Here is an 18,521-nt window from a genome sequence, read left to right on the forward strand (position 1 = left end):
CATTCATGACAGGAATTTCCTTGATGTGAGGAGAGTGTAAGTCGTGAGTCGTGAGTTTTATGCAGGAATCAAATCACCATTCAGTTCTTTTGGAGTGCAGGTCACATTTTCCTATGGATATGTAATCAATGTGCATATTTAAAATAAAGGAATGATCCATTATAATATTTTAGAATGTCGTATACAAAATTGCGTCTTGTATTTCTTGACATTTCGTACACTATTTAGTGTATATTTATTGCCAAAATTTGGCATCTTGTAAAAAAGAACTTGCCAGTCATTCTGGTGTGGCACATGATGCAAAATTGATCCCTGGGTAGATCAGACATGCTTAAACAGGGGCGTAGCAAGTAATTTTGGGGTCGCTGATGAAATAACATCTTGAGCCCCCATCTGACTCATGGTGGCTCCCCCGTGGCTTTGTCAAGTGAGGCATTCTCCAGTACCTCTGTCCCCCCCCCCCCCCCCCCCCAAGAGAGGCCCTGAAGAGTGTGCTTATATTGAACAACCAATATTGAATAATTTTTAATAAACATTATTATGCTTCAGTGCTGCTTCATACAGGTAAAGAATCTAAAACCAAAGTTCTAAAATCAAAAGGTCCAGCAGAAGTAGATAAGTATATAACTGTAGCAATTATGGCCATTTGCCAAAACAGAAAAACTATTGTTGATATGATCAAACAGTTATTGGGTTAGATTGAATTGCCCAGGTTCATTGTAACTGACAGCCAGATTTGGTTTCGATGACTAAACTACTAAACTGTGTGTGTGTGTGTGTGCGTGCATGTGTAGTTTCAGTCCTGGCAAATATTGTGAAGTAGAAAAACTGTAAGAAAGTATAGGTATAAACTTGTACGATTATTTTAAGAGAAAATGCACAGAGAAAATATTCTAGTTACAAAAGTACCTTGTCAACATTTACTGTGGCCCAAAATAATTCAGTGGGCAGAAACAGTTTGAATATAACTAAATGGCGATATAATACACATACATTTGGTAACCAAGACTGTAGCATAGGTGATAGTTCTGTGTTAGTCATCTGTCTGATAGGCTTCAGCGTGGCGCGGCTCGAGTGCAGACTGTGGCCAGGGCTGCGAGCAGGCTGTGCTGTGCCAACCGGTGATGGAAACACCAACATACCCGCTCTGTTTGCCAGAGTGGCTCGGAAAAGCGCGTGTCCTGATTATCTCCTCCAAATGCTGTATCTGGAGCTGAAAAAGGGGTCGGGGGAGATTTTCAGAAATATCGAGCCGTCGCCAGCTTTATCCCGTCCCTGTGGGGCTGACCTCTGATACACCGGAGCTGCTGTGCATCAGGGGAAATACTCTGGAATAGATTGCATAGAGGTGACTGTCAGTGAGCTGCCGCACTGTCACTTTCCCGAACAGTAATGACAGTTATAAAACTTCTGAACAGATATATGTCAGGTTAATGATTAAATCTCTCTGATCAAAATGAAAAAAACATTTAACTTTGGAAAAGTACAGTTAAATGTAATAAATCAATATGCTTCCAGTCCATACACTAAACAAACAAAGTAACAGAACACTGAACAAACCATTTTCAAACCGGTTATGTATTATGTTGAGTATGAGTTCTGCTAGTGTGTTAAACATTTGTCTAGTGTTGTTATCTGTACAGGTAGCTATTCAATCATTATCAGCAAGTCAGCTGCTTGTTTAGATATCACCTAAAATATATAACCTATATAAACCGAACCATTAACATAAAGGACTTTAGGATAACTTGTTCTTAGTTTTGGTACTTGTGAAGTTTGTAAAAAATTAGCAAAACTTAAACTATAGTAACCTGAAAAACATAGACATAAAAATAAAGCTTGATTTAATAAATTCCATACATTAAAAAATCAAAAAGTATTAAATAAATACCAGTGTTAATGTATATTAAACCTGTCAAGGTACATTAGGATGCTAAGGTATATTAATATGCTGCTTATGAATGTTCTATGAATGTGAAATTAATGCATTATGAAGGTGCAGTTAATGTAAAGTGTTACCAGCTATTTCTAAGTGAAATATTTGGGTTCAACTCATAAAACCGCAACCTAAGCTATGGCTTTTAAGATTTCCAGGTTAACATTAATCCACAAGTCTGCCCCTTTCCGCAAACCTGGTGGGCAGTATGTAGTATTTCCATCTGTTTGGCACCATCCTTGCAGTCACCCTCCAACTGTCCCCAAACTCTGTGACATTTGTGGCCTGGTTGCCGTCTGGCTTTATCAGGTCGTTATTCTTCTTGCCATCAAAATTACCACAGAGGCCCTGCACTGTGCTCCTGTAAGTGTATGGGAGGACTATCTCTGCAAAGTTGCAAAAGCAGAATGAAGTTTAATTTCTGTAGTGTTGCTTGTAGTTTTGTACTTCATTTTCTGTCTCTTATTTATCTATAAATAAAAGTTAAACACCAAAAATACATTCCTTTTTCCAACCCTTTAATGCTAAAAAAATGTAACATCCTGGGATAATACAGGCACCCATCACTTAACAACCTGCCTGTTTAACAACTGCACAGAGTTATGACCAGCTCTTCAACCAGTCGTATGCTGTACGAGAAGTTTGGCCATGGAAACAGCAGCACAGCGTGTCAGTGTCAAGCATATCATCTTGCTTTTCTCAGTCTCAGTCTATTCCCGCAGTTCACACAATTTTTTTTTGGCACAACATTTTTGTTCTTTTTGCTGATTGTATTTTATGTTCTGTAATATATAAGACCTTTTACACCTTGCTTATCGACCAATTGGCTTAATGACCTAGTCATAGGAATGGAACTTGTTAAATAAGGAGTGTCTGTTATGTCCAAATAGCCTACAGCATAGATATGATGTTTGAAGACTTCCTTGAAACTTCTTCTGTTACCTGCTTTTCCAGCACCATCATACTCCACCGACAAGCCAAAATCAGTCCTCAGGACAGTCCGAGATGAGCGCTTGCGGATCTCCAGCCCTTCCACGGTGGAAACAGGCAGGTGTACCTTAATTCCATCAAGCTATAAACCAGGTGGATGGACAGTAAGTAGCAAGGCAGGATCAAAGTGGTGGACATTCCAATGTTTGTAATAAACAAAAGGACCGAAGTCGCAAATGCTTTTTATAACGTTCCTGTTATCTCACTTTTCTGCCAGATCTGCTGGCCGCTCAGGTATTGATTATCTGCTCATTTAGGTGTAGCATCCTGTGTTTGTTTTTGCTGTGTTCGATTTTACCGAGGCAAGGCAAGAAGCAACAGCAATCAAGAGATCTATAGCAAACACCAGAAGTGTTCTGAAGCTCCTGTGCTGTTTCCTGAAGGATTCCAGTGCTTGATTTGTGTGACTATCATTTACTTCCAGATGTCTTTGTTTAGAAGCTCAGTTGTCTTCCACCTACATGCTGCAAATCATTTCCTTATCACTCCTTATATTGTATTTTATGGTTTAATTCAGTGTTTCCCAATCCAATACTCAGGAACCCACAGTGGATCCATGTTTTTGCTCCCTCCGGGCTCCCTGCCAGACAGTCTATATTCTTGCTCCCCCCCAACTCCTGAGGAAAAACATGGACTCTCTGGGTTCCCAAGGACCAGAATGGGAAACACTGGCTTAATTAATCACATTGCTCTCTTTAGGACAGATAAAGCTGACAAGCAGATAGTTGGATAAAAGTCTTATAAGTCAAAACACCATATTTACCTTGGGTTTTCCCTTGGACATAAACTCTATGGTGTGTTGGTACACCCTAATCTTGAGCCCTCTCAACCCATTATGGTCGTCTTCTTCACTGTTGTTATCTCCCTCAGGGCTGCTGTCTTCCTCGCTACTGTCATTGTTTTTGCCGTTGCCACTGTGGTCATTATCATCTGTCACAAGCTCATAGTTGCCTTCAATGTAGACTGGTGGCAAGGTCCCCGTGTTGTACATGGTCTGGACCAGGACATATGAGTACTTGCACTCAAGCCCATGCTTCAGGTCATCAAAGGTCTTGGTTGCTTTGGAAATGGAGCACTTGCCGAATCCTAAATGCAGAAACCAAAGAGTGGGTGACAAATGGCTATAATGCTCTCATCTAAGCAAGCTCTAAGAAACATAAGAAAATAAGAAATTTACAAACGAGAGGAGGCCATTCGGCCCATCAAGCTCGTTTGGGGAGAACACGAGTGTGACATACGTGTTGACTTGCACTCGAACTTCCGTTCATCATTGAGGTAGCACACTGAATTACTGTCACATTCATGGTCTCTACAAATCATGTTCCCTTTCCCATTCCTTCTCTCACATCTACACTTCTGCATGCAGTGATCGGTGAGCCAGGAATCACCAAACTGAAGAAGCCAAAAGACATATGGTTATCAATACCATCCAAACTCCTTTTACATTTAAGCTTTTTCACCTTTGAATATTCCTTAAGTTAAGTACTTACATGGTGACTGTTACCCTTCTCATCGAGACACCCGCAGGCTGTGACGGGCACACATTGGCCTTGCTTGAGCACATAGCCATGATCACATACGCAGCCTAGCCTACAGGGAAAGCTGCTGGGACAAGTGGTCGGGCCATGAAGGTCTTCACACGTGGGCTGGCAGACGGGTACACAACTGGAGGGATGGCTGAACATAGGGCATGTGGGTCCTGAGAGAGGACAGTGTAGCAGTGGTGACTTTCTTTAGACTACAAATTATCAAGAGCTAAGATGTGAACTTTCAGGTCAAAGTGAAAATGTGTAATTTGTGCGTGTCACCTGTCAGTTTAGGTGTTACTGTGGTCCCTATCACTGCTGTTGTATTCCTTGTAGTTGATTCTGGTAGCTGCATCGCTGTTGTCTTAGCCATTGGCTTTGTTGACATTGTGGTCTCTGATGGTCCTTTTGTGAACTCTGTGGTGTCTGGCACCACTTGACTTGACTTTGTGGTCGTCGGTGTTGGTTGTGCTAGCTGGGTAGTATTTGCTAGCCACTGTGGGTCAGTAGTGTATACTGGTGGATGTGTTGGCTTAGCTGTTGAGGTCACAGGTCCTGTAGTGGTACTAGGAACTATTGGGAATTGAGAAGGTGGCTCTGTAGACGATATAGCAGTCAAATTAGACAACCATTTGAAACACAGACCACTACCGACATTGCTTATTTCAGTTTAATACAAGAGGCAGAGGCTTGCACTAGCGCATTAAAATATATGCTTGACTTTTCTAGAAATCTCACTGTCTTGTAAGGATACAGTTGACACGGTTTAAACATTCTTCCTGTTAAGCTAATTTGTGTTTCTAATGTCAGCTTTTGCTGCCCAGAGTCCAAAGAATATTAGTAATACCTGAACAGCTTCCAGAAGAAAGCGACACATCATCCAGTGCAACATCTGACCGTTCATCTGTCCCTCTGCGACCCTCAATAATGATCTAGAAAAATAAAAACAACTCATTACCTGTGATTTTCATAAAGAGATTTAATTAAAAACAATATGCAGCATATCTTGTTCTACTGGTTGTGGTGTAAGCAGTTCTGCTGACAGACTTACCTGGAACATTCCGGAAGTTCTTACTTCCACCTGTGCACCATGCCAGGTGTCACCCTGGTTGTTTCGCAGAGACCAGACCCTCACTGCCATTCCGTTCTCCAGAAGATAGATGGTCAGGCCCATGGTGTCAGCTGTGCCGTACATGTGGTACCAGAACCTCAAGCAGTGTGGGCCTGCTTTTGGACACTCTGCACTAAGCAAACGTGCTGTGTCCCCATTGTAGGGGCCATTGCCTTCAAGGTAAACGTAGTATCCGTCTGCACATATGGGGGCATCACATGGGCCAGTTAATATTGTGCTTTTATTTGTTCTGTATTCTCATTTCAGTACTTAAGTCAAGAAGTTAATAACCTGACTCTGATTGCAGAATAACAATGGCTACAGCAATGCCAATTGGAAACACTTTGTGTTCCTGGTAAATATCCTGATGTTTTGCATTTAGTGTAACACAACTGATTTGACTCAATGAAACTGGTTTAACTGCCCACCTCCAGTAGTGTGGTCAGATGACGGGCCTGTCATGGAAGTGGGCGTGGATCCTCTCAGCCTCATCCAATCAAAACTGTCTGTCAACAGCTGATTCCATTCACAGAGGCTATCTTCAAAGCTACAGTCGAGCTTACAGTCTGCAATGGCAAAAACAGGATTAAGGAAAGAAATATAGCAACATGGATTATTAACAGATATTGCCAAGAATGTTGATTCTAAAACCCTAGATGCTGTGATACCACCAATAACAATCCATTAGTAAGTAAAAGTTTATTTATAAAGCGCTTTTCACAGACAACAGTCACACAGTGCTATACAAGCCAAAAATAGTCAAAACTCACAATACATGTGCAATAAAATACGTAATATGAAACTAGAAATCTAACTAAAAGCTTGTTTAAATAACGTTTTAAGAAGAATCAACTGAATCCCTACTTCTAAAATACAATTATAACTTACAATATAGCCAACCTGAGTCACTGCATTATTAAATAAAGTGTGGAACGCGAATATTATGTTGGTGGCAGACCTGACTCTTTGAGGCCAATGTCAGCTGTAGATTCCAGCCCAGTGTCGGAAGACCCTGTCAAAGCAAGAAAGCAGGAGCAATAGGCCTGGTGTGACGGCGAGTTTCTTGGTAGACCATTTCTTTGAGTATGGCAAGAATATCCCCAGGCTGCGACACCCCCACAGAGTGCTTGTGTTAGACTGTATCAAAGCCCCACCTGAGCAGTGTCCCGAATGTACGGATATGTCATCCAGGGCCATGTCAGATTCATAGTTCGAGCCTCTGATCCCCTCAAATATAACCTGAAACAAAAAATATGTCAGGAAGGGGGGTGGGTCTCATTGGTTTTTATATTATTATATGCGTCTGGGGAATGCCTACCTGGAACTCATTCAAAACGTCCAGTTCTACCTCAGCATGATTCCACTGGTCTCCCTGGTTGTTAACCTTTGACCAGATTTTGACCGCTGAGGCTCCCTTCAAATGGTACAGGTTGAGGGCCATAGCTTTAGCAGATCCGTACATGTGGTACCAGAACTGCAGGCAGACGGGGCCTGTGGCTTGGCAGTGCGGGCTGAGCATCCGAGCGGAGTCTCCATAGTGAGCCGCATTGCCTTCCGTGTACATGTAATACCCTCCTGTGAAACACCAGCACACACACACACATCAGGTAAACATAACTCTATGGGGACTGCTCATTCACTTCTATGGGAAAAATGCTAACGCTAACTACGACAACCTTAAGCCCTACCCAGCCCTAACCATAACCATAAGTAACCAAACAAAACACAAGAGTTTTTGTATTTTTAGTTTTTTCATTGCAGTCACAGATTTTTATTAAATTGAATTGTCCCTTATGGGGACCAGGAAATTGGTCCCCATAAGGGAAAAAAAGGATATGCATCACCTTGTGGGGACATTGTGTCCCCATAAGGTAAGGTATACCCACACACACCCACACACACACACACACAAGTTGGTCTTTCTATCTAAATGGGGACCGTCCATTCATTTCTATGGGAAAAACCCTAATCCCAATCACGACACCCCTAACCCCTACCCATCTCTAACCTTAACCATAAGTAACCAACCCAAATACAAGGACAATTTGGTCCTCAAATGTGATCTATGCAAACCCACACACACACAGATGCATGCACATGCACAGACATCTTAGGACCTTTGTTGCAGAATCATAGTGGGGGCCACCACACACCATTCAAATATTGAATCTCAGCAATACTGTTTGTATCCACCACAAATTTACATCCCTTATCATAAAATATAAAATCAGCTGAAAGACTAAATACATTTAAATAGAAAAAAATCCATTAATAATGTAGTACAGTTTAGCTAGCTATTCTACGCAGCTTCTAAGCATAGTAATAATACAGCAGACTGTGTGTTACAGAAATATTCACAGAGACACCCAGTGGGTCTGCCTATGGCAGGCATGACAGGTGCTGTCTCGGCATCTGCCAAAGGCTCTGTACTTGTTTGTTGTGTCAAATTGTTGAACAACCAAAGACGAGACTGCAACTAATTTAGGAACATTGACTGAAGGTGTGAGAGCATGTGTGAGTCATGTGACCTCCACACAGCGAGCTTTTCTCTTGGGGCCATATGAACTGATCATGAATGCAGGCACAATCACAAAAGAAGTCGCAAATTGACACAGCATCTATCAGATCTATAAACCATTATCCACCATAAATATAAACTTGCCTACTCCCGGTAGATAAAACAGCCCGCACTGAGTGGTGTTGTTTACATTGTGAATGGTAAAGAAGATACAGGGGGTATTTACATGGGTGAGGCATCGGTAAGTCAAGCACGTTACAGAGAGACGGCAACCACTGTGCTTAACTGCCGTGAACCACCCCAGTGTAGATACTGCAGGTTTTTTCACCCGGCCAATGTGTTGATTCCACTTCCTCTGGGCTGAATGGTCAATTGGGTGTGAGAGGCAGCAGGGGTTGTGGAGTCAGTGGAAAGTGGTGCCTAAAGGGGTGACGGTGACCTGTGACACAATGTGCTGCTATAGAGGTAGGGATGGTGAGAGAGTGGAAGCCCTGAAGTACAGCAGCGGAGAGGCAGGCCTGACCCCGTTTCTCAAGCATGGCTCGCTTTGGATAAGGCCATTTGATAAATAAGTAAATGTAAATGTACTGACGGAATAAAGAGCATCATGGAGCACATGGGGGCCTAGAGTGCAGGACACATTAAGGCGTCCACCAAGGTGCCTGTTAGTTGCTGAAGCAGACAGAGACAAGAAGATGACCTAAAAGTTTTACATCTGTGTTTCGTATCTCAGTCGGCCTTCATAGCTGGACGTGACAAGTCTGTGTGTTGATACTGGGTTAGTTCACACAGTAATTAAGTAACAATTTCATGTAGTCTACGGCTGAGAGAGATGCTGTATATGGGTTTTGAATGCACAAAAAATGAGGCCACAGCCCCTCAGTTTTAAGATAACACGTCCTGGGAAAATTGTGTAGCACAAAATGTATTTGAGGCTTTCCTCTACACAGCCTCATCTGATAAGGATCCCTACCCTTCCAGGCAAAACCACATCTATCAGTCAAAGACACCAGCTTCAAAGAAAGAAAGGTCAGAATTATTTCAATAGATGAAAGTTTTAATATAACTGTTAATAGAATATTGAGACATCAAAGTGTTTAATTAATAACCCAAAAATATAACAAGCAAAATAATTCTTATATTATTCCATGGCCATGTTAATCAGTCTCACTAGTTTTTTTTTTTTTCTCGTAATTTTTCAATATGTATTAAGAATGTTATTGTATCATAATTTATCTCCTTATTGCCATGATAGAGTCTACAGTCAGACTCTAAGGCAATTAGTGGAGGGACATTATTCTGATGATGAACAGTGTTGGGTTTTAGAAGTTATGGACATAGATTGATGTGCTCATGTAATAAAACAGTGGGCTGTTTTCACATTTATTCATCCATAGTATTACTTACAATGAACTTAATGGTCAGCCTGGGGTCGAATGCCCTGTCTGTCCGGGATTGTGCTCTCTGTACTGGATGATACATATGAGCACACACTGTCTCCTTGTCATTGCCCATTGTCCCGGGCGTCACTCCAGCCTGCAGAATCTTCTCACCTCTTATACGTCTACCATTTTAGTATTGTTCCATTTTTTTAACGACGAGAATCCCGTCTTGTGTTCAACCCACCATGAAGCTAATGATCTGAAACACGTAACGTGTCCAAAGCTGCCCGAAGGTTTACCTACCTACAAGTAAGTGATCTGTCTCTAGGATGTCTCTAAGTGTGACATATAAGTAAACAGCTAAATCTTTCCTGTGGTACGGTCCTCTGTGTCTAATGGCAGGTAATCTTATCAGACTTCAGAGCCAGTTGATCACTGACTGTGGTTAAATCACTATCCATTTCTTTGTCTCTGTTTACAATCTCCTCTATTTTTTCCATTTCTTTCATTCAACTGCATTTATTTTTATTTACCCTTTTGGTTACTACAAATGAAAAAAAAAAAAATTAACAAAAAAGAGTTTCACAGCTCTAATCAGCTTCTCAATAGTTCACCTTTGCAAAGTAAAACGTATCTCCAGCACTAAGTGAGGAAAGTCCTTAGCTAGTGAACCTTCCACCCACTTTGCAGCATGGCTACTGAATGCAGGAGAGACGGTACATTTTCCTGCCCATATTGCACAATGCTGCTAAAACAAAAAGCAAATGCCTGGAACCTACAGGACATGCTGAAGGTTAGCCACATTTCTGCCACTGGGCCAGCAGACTTGGAACATTCGGGCCAGCAGACTTGGAACATCCGGGCCAGCTGTGGGATGGGGGGGTCAGAAGCTGCAGGGCTCCATAGATCAGGTAAGACGGAAGCTGGGCAGGAGCCAGCAGGCCACACTCCATGGTGCTTTTGTAAGATTATTGCCTGTATCAGTTGTGCAATGCATTTAGTTGTGTAATACACTAATATGCGAGAGGACTCTGTACCTAAAATGTTGCATTGCATAATGCATGCGTTACTCTAGTACTGAAAATAGCTTTGACATTTTCATTATTCCTTTGGTTCAATAGAATGATACTTTATTGATCACTGTGGGGAAATTGTCTGTTTGCCTATCCTATCCTGCTCTCCATGAGAGATTCATAGCTGAGGGCAAGTTTGAGGGTCACAGTGAAAGGTAGTCATCTTTGGTGCCTGTAGAGCGATGGGGCTTTTCGGCTCGAACCAATACCCATCTGATCACAGCCACAGAGGCTTAACTCATTGAACTACATACCCCACCCCAGCACTATTTTCGTTAAAATGAATGTAAGTGTTTTATAGTCCACAGGAAGGCCTAAACTTTGTTTTTAGATTATTCAGTAACTTTGTATTATGGGTATTTCAAAATGAAAGCATATTGAGTCATAGAAAAGTGAACAATATTATTATGTTGTCTGTATTGGCCTACTGCAGTGTAATTAGTGTAATTATTAATTACCAAAGTCAGGCATTCACAAAAAAACTCAAAAGCCACTCTCACTATTTTTGTTGTCAATAAATTTGCTTGTGATGTAACTATTCTGTAGTTATAGGCTGTGATGTCACTGCATTGGTGATCTGTTTACTCACGCCCTGTGGTGTGGTCATGGGATGGCCCAGTGTGGTTGGAATCTGTCGATCCTTTCCATATTGACCAGTCAAAGCTGTCGGTTATAAGCTGTTTCCACCCACAGGTACCCTCTTCAAAGTTACAGTTCAGGGCGCAATCTTAAAGAGAGAGACAATTTTCAAGGTAGCTGAATTTAAGGTGTCAACTATGAGTTGAAAAAGTAGATGTTGTACCACTGGGGAACCTACCTAACTGGGAAGGAGTTGTTTTGGCTGCATCGGTAGGTCTTTGTGTGAAATTAGCTGTAAGGGTTGCAGAAAGAATGTCATCGATCTTACTATCTCTATTAACTACTAAAAAAAAACCCAAAAAGGACACTACAAAGGATCGGTACAAACTAAGAGTACTTAAGAATGAATAAAATATCCCAAATTTTGGATTAGAACATAAGGAATGCTGAAGAATTTAACTGCTAATGATTAAGGATGGTGATTGACCTTTGACCCCCCCCCCCCATGGTTCAGTTACCCACCACAGATGGTGGCCTCCTTCCAATCCCCCAGCTCCACCTGCACCATGTGGCAGGCTGCTGCGTACGACTCCAGGGAGGTGCAGAGCTGAGGGCCATCGCCTAGCGTGGCACAATAATCGAGGACGCAGCTGGTCACGTATAGCTTGGGGTTGACGAACCAGTGGCAGGCCTTAAAGGGTTCCTCAAAGAGGATGCTGCACTGCTGGTCGCCAGCGGTCTCCAGCTGAGTGTCACACTTCGGCAGTGGAGGGGGATTGGCCAGACACCTGCAGGGAGGGTAATAGGGCAACATAACACAATACAGTGAGGTTCAGTTACCCTTTACGGAGTTTAATCAATATAAACCCTTGTGTACAATTATGAAGACTGCAGTTTCTTAAACTGCAAGCTGAATAAGCTCTTTCTTCTGTACCACCCAACATCACACCCGGATACATACTCCCAGTCGGCATCTTCTGTCCTCCAGCTGTTCGCAAATTCATCCGGCCTGCTGACGAGCTCGCCGTCCGGCTTCACAAAGTCGTCAAACTGGTTCTCGGAGTATGTGCCGCACAGTCCACACACCTCGCCCCTGTAGCGTTCGTCCACTTGCAGGAACAGAAAGTGTTCACCATCGAACAGGAGCCTCACACCAAAGGTGCTGTCTATTTGGACGTACGGCCCATTCAGGAACACTTTGATCTCACTGCTTGGCTCCACTGGTAGGTTGGCGAAATTACCATTTACCTGAAAGTAATAATGTTAAAAAAAAAAAAAAAAAAAAAAAAAAAATATATATATATATATATATATATATATATATATATATGGTATAAGGTTGGGGGGGGGTGCCACGAGATGGGAACCTAGTTCTTCAGAGAATAGCATGTCCCAAGAAAGGATAGTGAAAAGAAAGCAATGACACTTACGTAAACCTTGCGATGTTTCCTCAAGGCTATGTGGAGGCCGTGTATGGACAGGGCCACGGAGTTTATAGCGGACCAGGCTGGGTTCCCACGGTTCTCATTCCTCACAGTCAGGTTGAACTGCCTCGTGCTATGGCCGCACGTGGTCGCAAGAGTGTAGTTACAGGCACCCTGGAAGTCGTACAGCTTGCCGTCAAAGGTGATGTAGTGGGGGTCCCCGAACGCCTGGCAGGTGGCGGTGGACGAGGGGAAGCAGCCAAGCACGCCGTCCCTGCTCTTGCAAACCTCGTCCTTTGAGCAAGATGTTGGGACACAGTGGATGTCACTTCCTCCTATACACTGGCATTGGGCTTCACAGTCACCTTCCATGAACGTCTCTCCTTTCTGTTGAAACGGCAAGAAATGCTTCCATTAGGGATCCCTGCGGTTGTCCCAAACATCCCAACTACCCAACTACTGTGTGTAACCGAAAAGGCAAAGATACAGAATGAAACCGGGGGGTCGTCACGGTACCATAAAGTGCTGCCCGTTCCTCCAGCAGCCGCAGTCCCTGGGAGCCACGCACCTCCCCCCGCTGAGCAGGAAGCCCGGGAGGCACTCGCAGCGCTCCTCACAGGTCCATGGGCAGGTCAAGGGGGTGTCCATGGGCGAGCAGGCCGCGGGACAACCGCTGGCACACGGGGTGTAGTGGCTGTTACTGGAGCACGTCATAGCTAAGGAAAGCAAACCCCCCAGGAAGAGTATCAATCAGAAGAGCTAGCTGTGAGTGTAGACGTCACTGCAGAAAATGATAAACGAGGAGGCTAAGCTAGCTAATTCACACGGCCACTGTCAGCGTAAGTCTGTTTATCATTAACGCCTTGTAGCATTGGGCGTGTTTAAGTGGTTTATAAAACTCAATCACTACAGGTTGGGAAAATCCAGGAAATGACTTACGACAGATGGAGGAGTTTCTCCAGGCCTGAAGTTCAATTCCAGCCGTATGGCAGGCCGAGGCATAGGCCTGCAGGGCACTGCACAGGGTTTGGGGGTCTCCATGCGTGGAGCACATGTCCAGCACGCACATCCTGAAGTGATGCTCGGGGCTGAGAGCAGAGGAGCACGCTGTGAAGGGGCTGTGTTGGGACATCATGGTGCCGCAGCTGGACTCGCTCTCGTACTCGGCCTCCTCCTGCTGGAGGCACAGCTGAGGAAGGAAGGACGTCTCGCAGGTGGCATACTCCCTTTGCCAGCCCCAGCCAGCATCCAGGGCCCGGGGATCACTGGCTCTCAGATGGTTGAAGTTCCCACAGAGGCCACAGATCTTGGGGTCATAGATGGTGGGTAGTTTCACTCTCACTGCGCTGTCAGTGCTGAATGAGACCATCAGCTGGAAGTCGGTTGTTAAGGTAATGGCATGTTCACTTGGCTGGATTTTCACCAGGTCTTCTTCCACACTGAATGGGAGTATCCTCCAAATCCCGTTGACCTTGAACGTGGAAGTAAAGGGCATCAAGCGTTCGCCAGTAATAATTGCTGTGAAGTGTACTTCAAAACCACCCATCCTCCAACCTCTTATCGGGTACAGGGTCTTTGGCAGAGGGTTTATCACAGGAAACAAAGAGTACACCCTCAGTAGGATGTTAGTTCATTGCAGGGCACACACAACATTTTTGAGATGCTCATTAGCCTAACTGCAGGTCTTTTGACTGTGGGAGGTAATCCAAATCACATGTAAAGAACATGCAAACCCCTCAACTCCAGGAGGCAATAATATGACCCACGCTGGCACCCTAAACTGATGAATAGGAAATGAAAATTCTTGGAGGGTGTGACATTACTGTATCATAGATTCAATAGAACAATCCATCTAAATAATGGTGAGAATCAATCAGCTTCACATTATGGGAAGAAGGCATAACTCACTATGACTCTGCGCTTCTCAGCACGCAGCATGGAAATCCTCAGGCCGTAGAGCTCGATGTTGACCTGCTGGATGGCCAAGACTGACCTGTTGGGCTCCTGCTTGTTCTGCACCTCCACACTGAAGTAGGGCAGGTTTGCAGAGTCGGTGCACAGCTTTGTCAGGATGTAGCTGCAGGGCCCCTCTAGGCGGAACTCAGACCCATCCGCACTCTTTTGCTGGGGGTCTGTGTGCACGCTGCAGGTGCTGTAGGTGGGGGAGCAGCCCCACTCGCCATCGGTAACCTCGCAGGTGTGCTCCATGGGGCATGCGGCCGGGCGACATGCCAGCCCGCGGCTGGAGCAGTGGCAGCGGGAGCTACAGGCGGCATCCGCCCAGAACTCGAGGCCTTGGCTGCACTGTTCTCCTGCTCAGATGCCCAGAAAACAGTCAGTTCACTTAGCATTTATGAATAACACTCTGTGCCAGACAGATAGTGGCACATGAAGGCACGCGTCCAGTTTAACACAAGTTTAAGTCTCAAATTTAAATTGTAAACGATTCATTCAACCATCAGTTCAGTCAAGGCTATTTAATGGACCTGGAAGGAAATGGGAAGAGCTCTTTTAGGTCTAGGTCTCAAGCGATGGCAGTACAACGTGACACCTACCGCAAAGGCCTTGTCGGATTCCTATGTTGTCGATTGCTGCAGAGCTGTCATCAGATGTAGCCTCAAAAATCACCTGCCAAAAAACACATTGGACACATGACATAATGCTGTCAACAGTCTGTCAAAAGCAGAATGTTTGAACTCTCATTAGCAATATGAATACAAAGTAGAATTTAAGGGCTGTAAGGACTGTAGTTTTAAGGGCTGTTTACACTTTATAGTGCACAAACTAAGATATATCTAGTCATTTGTATAATAATTTGAGGGAGTTTACCTGAAAGGCAGTTTTCTCATCATAGAACAGTGGGATAAACACTTGCATCCAGGAGGAATCCATACTGCCCTGTGATCTCCAGAGCTCTCGCTCCCCCAAATCATCCCGTATTAGCATTTTTAGGTCTGTGCTGTTCTCTCCAGGCTTTTGAAACCAGAACTCCACGCACATGTCACCTGACACGTTGAGCACGGCGCTAGTGAGGCGTGTGTCCCCAGACAGGGACAGCAGGCCATTCTCTATGGGGAGACAGGGGGGGCCGTGTGTTTGTCACCACCTCACTGAAGCAGAAGCATGAGCAGGCTGCTGCTGGTCATGCATTCATCATTCTCTGGTGATAGATTGCTTGCTCTCATGGCTGAGTGAGGTATCCTAGTGGTGATTTACCTGGATTTCTCCATCCATGATTCCCTACTTCCTGATCAACAATGTTTGAGAATAACGGGTTGTAAAACAGGATCAAACAGAGTTGAAAGTACAGTTTTGTTGGCAAAATGCTCTGTGAATCAAACGAAAGGTACTTCATATTCTTGGAGGCTATTATAGACAATAAAGGCCCAGCAAATGACAGTTTGATAGCCAAACTCATAAATGTTGCATTGATCTGTATTTCTTGCTAAATTTTTTGTGATCATATTTCTGGCGTGTGGTGTTATGTTGTAGACGCAGCAATTGCTGCTCAGAAAGAGGGGACAGTACCTTGTCGGGGCGGGATGCTGGCCTGCCCTTCAGGAGCCCAGCTGCATAGCAGATCTTCACTTTCATCAAAGGAACATCTCGTTAAATAATCTTAAGAAATTGGGAAAGAAAGAAGACCATATAGGAGTCAGTTAATAAATAGCAGTCACCTGAAGCCGTCTGTCGGGGGCCCTTTCTGTTCTGAGCTAACATAGCGAGAAATTGGGGATATAGAACTCTGCAGGTTAATTAGTGTCAAAAAACAGACAAAGGCCTTGTTGTAAATCTGGTCAATTTCATGGAACCAAATGAAAACAAAGTGTATTGTATAACCATGAAAAAAAGCAAGACTCAAACTAGTACAATCAATTTTTAATTTTGTTTAACTTTTTCTGTACACAAAAAAGCACAAAATAACACATTTTCTATTATAATTTTCTATAAGATGCTAACACTGACCTGTATTTTCTTTCCAGCCTGGAAGGGTGACAGCAGAATTGGTGACATTGGTCCTGTGACTGAAATTATCACAAAAAAATATATGTCAAAATATAAATAGTCTACACTACTCAGGGCTGAAGGAGATACAGAGTCTAGTGAGGAAATTAACGTGAAAAATGTGTTTTCCATTTGCTACAGATAGTGTCTCTTGGCATATTCGATGTAAGAGAACATAAAATGGAGCGGGAATTACCTGTCATTGAATTAATCAGCCGTGGCAGGACACTGTAATGTCACAATGAGTCTTTACAGCGTTTTTGAGTCTGGATCGGAGGAGGGGGTCAGAGACTCACCTCACGCTGGCGGCCGTCCCGCAAAGGCAGGCGCTGGTGCTGAGGATCCAGAGCGCAAGGGCTGCCTCCATGGGCTCAGCTGATTGGCGGTGTGTGCCGGGTCCCGCAGGGCGCAGTGTGTGAAGAGATCGAAGCAGGCGTCTGAATTTCAACACCCTATAAAACCGGTCCCAGGTACAGGGGTGGGGATATCCGCTGCTGATATGGCCAGTCTGCCAGGTGACAGCACTGCGGTACTGAAGCTGTTCTGTTTACTTTTTTTTTTTTTTCTTCTTGGAAATTTTCCTGGCAAACTATGAAAAAGGCATACTGCGTGGGAGAATGGAGGAGAATCTCTGGCACAGAGTACGGCTTTTCACAACATGCACAAACACTCAAAATTGATCATTAGTGGAACCAGATGTATAGACAACAAGTAAGAGATTAGATCTCCTGTTTTAGCAATTCCTATTCTGTGCCTGCTAAGGTGTAGCATTGTTTAATTTAAAAAATCCATTCTCCTATCTTTGATACCTTTGACAACCTTTTCATGACATTGTGGGTACTTCAGCCAGTAAGGGATCTGTTCCCGAATCAAGAAGGTTGTAGGTTTGAACCCCGTAGCCAACAGAATTATTATTTCGTCATCAAGGAGAGCTGGATGTGTGAAAACTTCCTAATATCTCCAAGGAGGTCAGCAAAGTACTGCCATTCCATCTAAAATCATATATTTTTAAAATGATACTACAAATGATGCCAAATGAATCAGCAACGTATAACGAACAATCGTTCCCACAATGGCAGAGAGGCCGTTAGGAAGTTAAGACTTCCCTTTTAGGTTAATGCTTAAGAGTTTGCTCCCTGTTGTCAGGGATCTGCACATAATATTTACTGCCATACTGAACCATATTTCTTACACATGTAACACATTGATCCCTCGGTGACAGTTGAGTCATTCAACGGATGATTTATGAAACCTGCAAACTGTAGAAATCTTAGCCCAGGGACATCTAATTCTGAGACTGTTAATCTGGCAGTAAAGCACTATATCTCTTTCTACTGCATATCTTGCACCTCAGTAACTAGATATTTATGTGTTGCTAAGGGAACACCTCCTTAACATTTCATTGGATAGTACTTTTAGAAGACGGCTGGCCTGCCATTGTAAAGGCACAGCGATAGGAGGTCCTGAGTCCCAAGGTTCTGTCACTTTAAAGTTCTGTAAAGTACATCATCAGAAGAACCTGAATGTACCTTCACACCTATTTTACTAGGCCTCTGTGCTCATTCTCAGTAATAAAAAAAATTCATATAAACAGATGGGTGTGTGTGTGTGTGTCTGTGTGTTTGTGTGTGTGCGGGAGGGAGGGGAGGGAGTAATGTTTTTAGGTATTATTGTCAAGGAACATCACTGACATGAGGGGCCTATGTAAAATTATTGGGCTCGGGTCCATTGCAAACACTGGGATTGCCGAGTCCCAGTGCTTATCGGGCTGTGGATTGATCCTGCTTGCATTAAGATAAAATAACCTTCAAGAAACGATCATTGAGCTAATTTGGGGAGATTCTGTGCGTCCTGTCATTATGAATGCTGAGCCACGTGACCTGTGCATTCTCGATGAGATTTCAGGGAAATTTCAGCAGGAAGAATTCAGAGGTGCCAGCCATAGATTCTTTGTTATGCAAAATTCCCTTTTGTACT

At 43.7% G+C, this 18,521-nt stretch overlaps 1 protein-coding gene across 2 annotated transcripts in view; it reads right to left on the bottom strand.

The window, feature by feature from the left end:
- Positions 1 to 512: 512 nt before the first annotated feature.
- LOC111847692 (zonadhesin) overlaps positions 513 to 18,521 on the bottom strand; it is a 150,106-nt gene continuing 132,097 nt past the window's right edge. The window contains exons 1-26 of one of the 2 annotated variants that reach the window (XM_023819102.2): positions 16,841 to 17,000; positions 16,506 to 16,564; positions 16,068 to 16,157; positions 15,369 to 15,607; positions 15,095 to 15,167; positions 14,448 to 14,851; positions 13,479 to 14,010; positions 13,056 to 13,255; positions 12,546 to 12,926; positions 12,077 to 12,363; positions 11,638 to 11,903; positions 11,354 to 11,407; positions 11,126 to 11,263; positions 6,882 to 7,138; positions 6,718 to 6,802; positions 6,522 to 6,575; positions 5,992 to 6,129; positions 5,504 to 5,760; positions 5,300 to 5,384; positions 4,735 to 5,049; positions 4,417 to 4,625; positions 4,165 to 4,318; positions 3,690 to 4,012; positions 2,879 to 3,008; positions 2,133 to 2,322; positions 513 to 1,328 (exon numbers count right to left, since the gene is read on the bottom strand). In XM_023819102.2, coding sequence (XP_023674870.2) covers positions 1,265 to 1,328; positions 2,133 to 2,322; positions 2,879 to 3,008; positions 3,690 to 4,012; positions 4,165 to 4,318; positions 4,417 to 4,625; positions 4,735 to 5,049; positions 5,300 to 5,384; positions 5,504 to 5,760; positions 5,992 to 6,129; positions 6,522 to 6,575; positions 6,718 to 6,802; positions 6,882 to 7,138; positions 11,126 to 11,263; positions 11,354 to 11,407; positions 11,638 to 11,903; positions 12,077 to 12,363; positions 12,546 to 12,926; positions 13,056 to 13,255; positions 13,479 to 14,010; positions 14,448 to 14,851; positions 15,095 to 15,167; positions 15,369 to 15,607; positions 16,068 to 16,157; positions 16,506 to 16,564; positions 16,841 to 16,911 — 5,055 coding nt within the window. In that variant the 5' untranslated portion in view covers positions 16,912 to 17,000 and the 3' untranslated portion in view covers positions 513 to 1,264. Of the gene's footprint in view, positions 1,329 to 2,132; positions 2,323 to 2,878; positions 3,009 to 3,689; positions 4,013 to 4,164; positions 4,319 to 4,416; positions 4,626 to 4,734; positions 5,050 to 5,299; positions 5,385 to 5,503; positions 5,761 to 5,991; positions 6,130 to 6,521; positions 6,576 to 6,717; positions 6,803 to 6,881; positions 7,139 to 11,125; positions 11,264 to 11,353; positions 11,408 to 11,637; positions 11,904 to 12,076; positions 12,364 to 12,545; positions 12,927 to 13,055; positions 13,256 to 13,478; positions 14,011 to 14,447; positions 14,852 to 15,094; positions 15,168 to 15,368; positions 15,608 to 16,067; positions 16,158 to 16,505; positions 16,565 to 16,840; positions 17,001 to 18,521 lie in introns of those variants that run through there. The other variant, XM_072704108.1, reaches the window with a different exon arrangement.

Source organism: Paramormyrops kingsleyae, chromosome 21 (genome assembly GCF_048594095.1).
Source record: "Paramormyrops kingsleyae isolate MSU_618 chromosome 21, PKINGS_0.4, whole genome shotgun sequence".
NCBI classification, from domain to species: Eukaryota; Metazoa; Chordata; class Actinopteri; order Osteoglossiformes; family Mormyridae; genus Paramormyrops; species Paramormyrops kingsleyae.